The sequence below is a fragment of the Papaver somniferum genome, chromosome 5 (assembly GCF_003573695.1).
Source record: "Papaver somniferum cultivar HN1 chromosome 5, ASM357369v1, whole genome shotgun sequence".
Taxonomy (NCBI): Eukaryota; Viridiplantae; Streptophyta; class Magnoliopsida; order Ranunculales; family Papaveraceae; genus Papaver; species Papaver somniferum.
This window is the reverse complement of record NC_039362.1, coordinates 91,408,011-91,416,306: the sequence shown is the minus strand read 5'-3', so window position 1 is coordinate 91,416,306 and position 8,296 is coordinate 91,408,011. Positions and strand designations below refer to the sequence as shown.

Genomic DNA, 8,296 nt, shown 5'->3' with positions numbered 1-8,296 from the left:
TTGACTAAGGGGGAATGATACATATCAGCGTAGTATTATTGTCAAAGTTGTGATACAATTGGACTTTGATGTTGTGTAATAATACTATGTCACTGTATAATAATAATTGAGAACAATTGTTTTCTTATTGTTATGGTTATGGATCTTCAACAATTATGATGCTGAGTTGAACACGTTCAGAATCACTGGAGTACTTGGAAGTAACGAAGATTTTGAGTAATGTTGAAGAACCAAGGAAATCAAGCATTTGGATGAGAAGCTACAAAGTTTATTTATTTTTTAATCCATATGTATTGATAGTTTTGTCACTAAAATTGACAAAGGGGGATATTGTTAGAGCACTGCTCGATCGAACTCGCAACCGTTGCTATCTCAAGCTTGTTGTCAAGTTTAGTTGCCAAAACTATAAGTCTTGATTTATAGTCTACTTATAGCTATTTCTCGGATTAGGATAGAAGGTGTAGTTGAGCATTAGACTTCACAGCGTTCATCGATTGAAGACGAAGAACTACTAAGAGGAGCTTGTGGAACTTCATCAACAAAAGGTATGTGGAGAGTTGAACTCATCTATCACTCAGAAGTTTATTTCTATTTTATCTCCTAATGAGACAAAAGTCATATATATATAGACTTTAATTTATACACATTTGATATTTCGAGCTGAGTTTAACTCGCTTACATATTTCTCGAAATATGTATTGGTAAGATTTCTCTTTAACCAAGTTCATCTTTGTTCTTGACGAAAGTCAAAAGTTGATCATGTGAGAATCGCCTGATAACATCTTACATGATTTGTGTGAGACAGTCATTTGATGTAGACTCGGAATGTTTCGTGTTGATCTGTTGATCACTTGAAAATTACTTTGAATCTAATAGTTTGTGTGAGACATCTATTCCCGTCTTCCAAGAATGTTTCAATGATTAAGATGGAGTTTAGAACGATTAACCATTGATTGAATATGGCACAATATGCGTACTTGTATGCTAACTGTTGCAAGTTATTCAAAGTCCGTGAACCATAGTATGCATACCCGTATGCATACTTGTTTGGAAGTTTAAGTTCAGGAACTTAGTATACATACCCGTATGCGTACCGTCTGAGAAGTTCAAGTACGTCAATTCAACTGACTTTGGTTACGTACGATAGTATGCGTACCCGTTCGCATACTGGCGAACCCAAACCAAGTCCGGAACTCTAAGTATGCGTACCCGTTTGCACACTTGAGTGGGTTAAGTTTTAAAATCGGTTTGTGCATGAACTAATACATTTATATATTAAGGAATGCAATCTTTTGCAAACCGTGGCTATAATGTTCATGAATTGATTCAAGTAAATCAAAATCGACTTTGCTTCAATTGTGTCGTGCATACTTCTATGAGAATATAAACAATTGAACAACTCCATAACTAGTTTCATTTGAGTCATTTGAACTAGTTGTGATTAAGATGAACAATGTTGATATGAAAGTGTTCATATGACTAACTTCGGTTAATTATTGTTGAGCCAACTATGTGCACGTCTGGGTACGGTTACTCATACCTAAATGAAGTCACATTTCATTTGTGTATAACAAGCTAAGTTCGATCTAATGGTTGAAAGATATTAGCATGACTCTAATCAGGTTTTCATCTAATGGTGAATATTGAATGCTTTGTTACCAAGGTAGCATTGATCGCAAACCCTGATTTGAAGACTATATAAGGGAGAACTCTAGCAATTGGGAAACCTAATCCCCACACCTCTTGTGTGATACTAGTTGCGACTAGAGTCGATTCTCATTTAACCTAGGTTTTTCCTAAAACCATTATAGGTTAACGACTTAAAGACTTCATTGGGATTCTGAAGCCAGACTCAACTATTTTCTTTGTAGTTGTGTGTTCTGATCTTACTTTGTTCTATCGTGTTGAGTACTATCTTCTCTAAGATTTGCTCGAGATTTAATCTCCGATAGGTAAGATAAAAAGTAGTCACAAATATCTTCGTCGTTTGTGATTCAACAATATCTTGTTTCGTTTCCGTACGATTAAGGTTAGTGTGAGGTGATTGATATTACTAGGCTGTTCTTCGGGAATATAAGTCCGGTGTATCAATTGGTTCATGTTCACCTTGATTTATCAAAAGACGGAACAAAACTCGTAGGTATTTCTTGGGAGACATATTTATCTATTCAATAGACTTTTATGTGTGAGACAGATTTGTTTATCAAGTCTTCGACTTTGGGTCGTAGCAACTCTTAGTTGTGGGTGAGATCAGCTAAGGGAATCAAGTGCGCAGAATCCGGAGAGGCGTAAGGAACGCAACTGTACCTTAATCAGTGTGAGATTGGTTAGGGCTCAACTACATTCTAGTCCGAAGTTAATTGGTAGTAGGATAGAGAGTCTGTAGCGGTTTAATACAGTGTGGTGTTCAAATCTGGACTAGGTCCCGGGGCTTTTCTACATTTGCGGTTTCCTCGTTAACAAAATTTCTGGTGTCTGTGTTATTTCTTTTCCCGCATTATATTTTTATATAATTAAAATATCACAGGTTGTGCATAGTTCAATCAATTAGATAATCCAATCTTTGATTGTTGATATAAATTGATTGACACTTGGATATTGGTCTTTGGTACCATCCAAGTTATTTCTCATATTAATCCGGCTCACAGATTTCTATTTGTTGGATTGCAGATTGATTTGAGAAATTGAGATATAACTCTTGGATGTATTTTCCTTGATTGAGTCTGACTGTCTAGTTGATTCTCTTGGAAATATATTGGAGTTTGTCCATACAGATGCCTAAACGAAATATTGGGTGTGGTTGTTAGACCCCCGATTTTTCAGATGTTCTGATAAACGACTGTCTTCTCCTGGGATCACCTAGTAAATTCCTCATGTAAGGCTAAATAAGAAAGATCGGCGATACCACAAATATACAAATGAAGCTACATCCATATATCACAGATATATGTAGTAAAGAGGTCAAAAAATGAGAGCCGGCCCCTTGCATCATCTTCAGATTCTTCCCGCAACAAGGTGTAACTATGATGTGACAGTACTTGATGTAAACACACAGTGGTGTCTTTATAATGACCATTGACCAGTGATAGCTTTCAACATAAGGCCATCATTTCCATGAGCCAAAATCAATAGATTGAAGTGATATTCGACCTATATATAAATCCCTCACATGATGCTTGCACAAGCCAAATCGTCTTCTATTTAAACTGGGGTGGATTGACACTGAAAACCCCGTCTTCCAACCTGGGAACTTTTGTCTTTCCATTATATTAAGAGTGTACACACTTGGTGCCGCGTTCCGACACCCCATAATAAAGCACTCACAAGCAATGTAGTCAATATCGGATACCGGTTTGTCTCGGCTGAGGACCGGTACACTGGTACAACATTGTATCGGGGAGATCTCGGTTTCAAATATCGGGGAGATATCGGTTCTAAATTTATATCTATAATTTATATTGTTTCACACAAAATTATACAACATTAAAATGCATCAATTTTAGAAAAACAAACAAGTTCATTCAAAACATAAGAGTCGTCGTATGAAGTTCAAATTGGAAAAATGGGAGAATTCACAGTTGGTTTGATAGTTTCATACAGAAAGAACACATATAAATTGATTAGATCTAACAAGAATGGAACTATCAATTAAGATGGAGAAACTAATTTGTTAATGATGAAAACCATTTTATCAAGATGTATCAAGATTTAACAAATAATTCATCAAAGAATAATTAGATACAAATCACAGCAAAAGAAGAAATTAACTATCAAAACCCTAACCTCTTGTTAACAGATCGACCATCAATTGAATCTCGCCATTGACATTAAGAAGAAGAAAAAAACGGATGCCAAGAAGGGTTTCTGAAGATTTTTCTGCCAAAAATTTCGATGAGATTTAGGGATTTTATCATTCCCTTCACTTAAAATTCCTAAATTGACCTGACGTTCACAAAACAATTCCGAAACTATCCCATATCGGGAAAACCGGACTGTATCGTTTCGTATATATCGGCCGATATTATCGGCTAAATATCGTACCGTGATATTTGTGTTTTCGTTTCGCTCTAACACCGGTACACGAAATTCCGCCGATATTTCGGCCGGTACAAGCGAAATTGACTACATAGGGTACGATATTTAGCCGATAATATCGGCCGATATATACGAAACGATACAGTCCGGTTTTCCCGATATGGGATAGTTTCGGAATTGTTTTGTGAACGTCAGGTCAATTTAGGAATTTTAAGTGAAGGGAATGATAAAATCCCTAAATCTCATCGAAATTTTTGGCAGAAAAATCTTCAGAAACCCTTCTTGGCATCCGTTTTTTTCTTCTTCTTAATGTCAATGGCGAGATTCAATTGATGGTCGATCTGTTAACAAGAGGTTAGGGTTTTGATAGTTAATTTCTTCTTTTGCTGTGATTTGTATCTAATTATTCTTTGATGAATTATTTGTTAAATCTTGATACATCTTGATAAAATGGTTTTCATCATTAACAAATTAGTTTCTCCATCTTAATTGATAGTTCCATTCTTGTTAGATCTAATCAATTTATATGTGTTCTTTCTGTATGAAACTATCAAACCAACTGTGAATTCTCCCATTTTTCCAATTTGAACTTCATACGACGACTCTTATGTTTTGAATGAACTTGTTTGTTTTTCTAAAATTGATGCATTTTAATGTTGTATAATTTTGTGTGAAACAATATAAATTATAGATATAAATTTAGAACCGATATCTCCCCGATATTTGAAACCGAGATCTCCCCGATACAATGTTGTACCAGTGTACCGGTCCTCAGCCGAGACAAACCGGTATCCGATATTGACTACATTGATCGTACCGTGATATTTGTGTTTTCGTTTCGCTCTAACACCGGTACACGAAATTCCGCCGATATTTCGGCCGGTACAAGCGAAATTGACTACATAGCTCACAAGGTCTTGACGGGCTTACCAATCTAGTTAAAGAAAGCAAACACAAACCACAATGAGAGATTCCATAATTTAAGGCTTCATCCTCGTCAAAAACTAAAGAATGTGACCTCTCATCCTCCATTTCAAGCTCAAAATCTTCAGTCACTGGAATTCCACTCAGCTCTAGCTCGAACTGTTTTTCAATGTCACATTCAGGAATGCGATGTTTAGCTGCGAGTGTTCTGATGCAAGACATCCTTACCTGGTTTACGATAATGGCCTTGACTTCTAGAAAGTTAGTGCAATGGTTAAACCACTTGAGCCAACGACGAACTAGACCTGAGAACCAATCTATGATTTCAATGTTATCTTGCAAGATTAGTGCAGCAATAGGGCGTGGATATCCTCCGCCATTAACCAGGCCATACAGTAAAAGCTTTTTCCTAATGACATCAATTGGTGCCAAAACCTCTGTGATGGTAGTAGATTGATTTGATATGGAATCAGGTAAGAGTGCAAGAGTTGTAGCAGTCTCCGATAAAACATACTCTTTGGCTTGTCTTTGAAAATTGTCGAAAGATTCTCTTAGTTCTTGTGGCAAGGCTGGTTCAGCAATATACTTAGCTAAGACTTCCTCTTCAGAATTCTGGGCTCTGGCATTCAAGTCTTGCATCCAAATTTTGGTTAAAACCATGAACCAATGATCGGTTTCCATCCCAGCTTTACGAAAATGCGAAATCTGGCTCAGGATAGAATTGTCATCAGCTAATTGCTTAATTTCCGATTCTTTAACCTTCTTCAAACCATGACCAATGGATCTTTTTCCAATCCGGATAGCCATGGTATCCCAAATTTCTTGCTTCTGAGATGCAAACAGTTGAACCTTATCCTTTAACTTGTGAACTGCTCGCACTGCAGGGCTCTCTTTCACGCCTATTCTAACAACAGTACCCAGAAAGTGAATTCCGCAATGGACATCAATTGGTAAAACTTCTGTTACATCCACGTCTAGATGAAGAGAACTCTGCAAATACTTCTGCATATCAGATTTGATTTCAACAGCATCTTTGACGTTGGACCCTGAAATGGCAACAAAAACCTCATCCATGAATCGGCAAGCATGTAACTTTAAACTGGAACTCTCATCAACTAGGTTTTTACTGCTCTCCTCTTTCAACTGCCTCCTGAACCAGTTGCGTAACGTGGACTTTTGTTTGTCTTTATTTGTATCAACATCACCAAGAGCTTCATACCTCATGCGTATCCTGTACACTTCTTGATCGAATTGGTCAAGATATATGTTCATCAGAGTAGGGGCTAAGACACCCTCTTGTGGAAGACCCTGACCTTTTGGGAAGCCCCCAAATTCCAAGTTCAGAACATCAGCATCAAACATGTTTCGAAGGATACAATACAACCTAGGGTCGTCAATCCTGTCTTCCATGATTGATATTAGTTGAGTGAAAATACTATCATCAACTTTCTTTTTCACATGTAACGTAAACCCCCATCTGAGATCAGATATCTCTTTCGTGATATACTTTAGATCCGAATGGCATCCTCTTCCACTTCTGTAACCATGCGAAATTTTAGAAAAATGAGGCCTGTAAACAACATCCACAACTATTCTAATGGCTTCCTGAACAACCTTCAACTTCAGATTAGGAATGCTTAAGACTTTTTTGTTTTCTCCCTTTGTTGCAATGGAGAAGGTATTTGCTTTGACATCAAATCCTCCATCTAAGAGCTCTTTTGCAATGGATTCAAAATTGATATCATCACCCTTCACAGACAAGTCAATGTTAGAATCTAGCCTTATACAGTCATAAGCTTCACGAAGAATCTTGGGAGTCGCAATTACTTCTGCCAATAGATCATGAAATTTCCCATTTATGTATTGCTCTTTTACCCTTTTCTTTACGCGGGATTCAATTAATCTCTTGAGCTCCATTCTAGTCAGAGGTCTTCTCTCAACAGGTTTAGGAGATTCGTCAAGCACAGAAGCTAAGCTCTTTGCCAGAGACATACCGATGCCCTTATCACTGTCATTCCTCATCAGTTCAGGAGTAGAACATAATCCATAAGCTTGAAATTGTACTACAGGTCTTCCTGTTTCAAGATTCAAAAAAATCTCAAGCACAGATAACAATAAGACACAAAGATAAGTGAAACTTAAACTGTGTAATCAGCTAACTCGAGCATACTGTATTTGGACTTCAAATGGGTATCAATTTTGGTTCAGTAGTTTCCTAATGCTTCTGGGCAGTATATGACTTTATGGTTCATATTGTTTGGAAGTATATCACTCCGTCCCTTAAAATTATTATTTGATGATCAATGAACTAAAAAGAAGGAATACAATTGTCTGTAAAGATCCTGCAGCGTCTTATTGTGGCATTGCAAGCAGTCCATTGCCGGTCGAATGTATACATATGCATGTTTAGAAAGTAGAGAGAAATTGAAATTGTGCCGAGATTACCTCTTTTAATCACACATGAAGAACCGACAAAAGTAGCATCCATACACTGAATCTGCCACCCAATAGCTCTGCACCTTACCAAGTCTCTCTTGCAAAAACTACCCATCGAGGAAACCCGCAGTTTCTCTATCATAACAAACTAGACTGCAATTGCGCTTGCCAACCTTTGAAAGTTGTTCAAATTATGTTTCCCCTATTAATAATATGCAACTAACTGTATGGAGTTAATCTATCTTTATGACATAACATCTCTGAACAAAACTTACTCGGAGGCATTTCAACAAACAGGGGACAAGCAGAGATACAATTCTTAAAGTTCATAATCTAATTTCCAAACCACATTTCTGATTCATACCAAATCAACTTCAGATCGACCTTCGCACCAAATATCAGTTTTTCGATGTACCAAAACATAAGAAGATTAGTCGTCAGTAAACATCTGCGGTCTGCACCATCGTCTTGCAAGCTATTAGCAAATATCAAGCGCGAGCGCTAACACCGATGGCTGCTATATGGGGACCAAGTCGTGCCAACCGGGAGACCAAACCGGTACTTGTCGGGTACCGTTGACTAATACGAAGGTGCGAGAGATTGGGAAAAAATTTTGGGTTGGGCGGCGGACAAGTTGCAAATTGAGATGCAAAAACAACCAAACGGCAGATAAGTGCCGCCCATAGGCATAAGATAATTTTTGAGTAATAAGGCTTTAACGTTTAGTCCCAAAAGTATAAGGCTTTGTACTCTCTAGCCCTGCTCTCTCAATCCTAATACTAAGAGACCCAAATTTATTTAGATAGGGATGAATTAGTCTTATTATAAATGATCCAGTCTAAAATGAATTTTTTCGGTGACAAAAATACCCATTAACTAAATATGATACTAGTTCCTCCTA

The 8,296-nt window shown here is 37.2% G+C and overlaps 1 protein-coding gene across 2 annotated transcripts; it reads right to left on the bottom strand.

Annotated features, from left to right (window-relative positions):
* Positions 1 to 2,847: 2,847 nt before the first annotated feature.
* LOC113282197 (nuclear intron maturase 4, mitochondrial-like) lies at positions 2,848 to 8,036 on the bottom strand. Of its 2 annotated transcripts, XM_026531164.1 has the most exons (3): positions 7,405 to 8,036; positions 4,950 to 7,034; positions 2,848 to 3,327 (listed from the first exon to the last, which is right to left on the bottom strand). In XM_026531164.1, exons 1-3 carry the CDS (start codon positions 7,535 to 7,537, stop codon positions 3,107 to 3,109), a joined length of 2,439 nt encoding a protein of 812 aa, XP_026386949.1. In that variant the 5' UTR covers positions 7,538 to 8,036; the 3' UTR covers positions 2,848 to 3,106. The 2 variants fall into 2 exon arrangements, with proteins under 2 accessions (XP_026386949.1, XP_026386948.1); XM_026531163.1 differs by lacking the exon at positions 2,848 to 3,327 and having other exon boundaries at positions 4,280 to 7,030.
* Positions 8,037 to 8,296: the final 260 nt, after the last annotated feature.

Coding starts and splice junctions, on each gene's coding strand:
- LOC113282197 (XM_026531164.1), bottom strand. CDS start 7,537: ATGATAGAGAAACTGCGGGTTTCCTCGATGGGTAGTTTTTGCAAGAGA. Junction 7,035..7,404: donor TTCATGTGTGATTAAAAGAG/GTAATCTCGGCA, acceptor ATCTTGAAACAG/GAAGACCTGTAGTACAATTT. Junction 3,328..4,949: donor ATTGGTAAGCCCGTCAAGAC/CTTGTGAGCTAT, acceptor TTGACTACATTG/CTTGTGAGTGCTTTATTATG.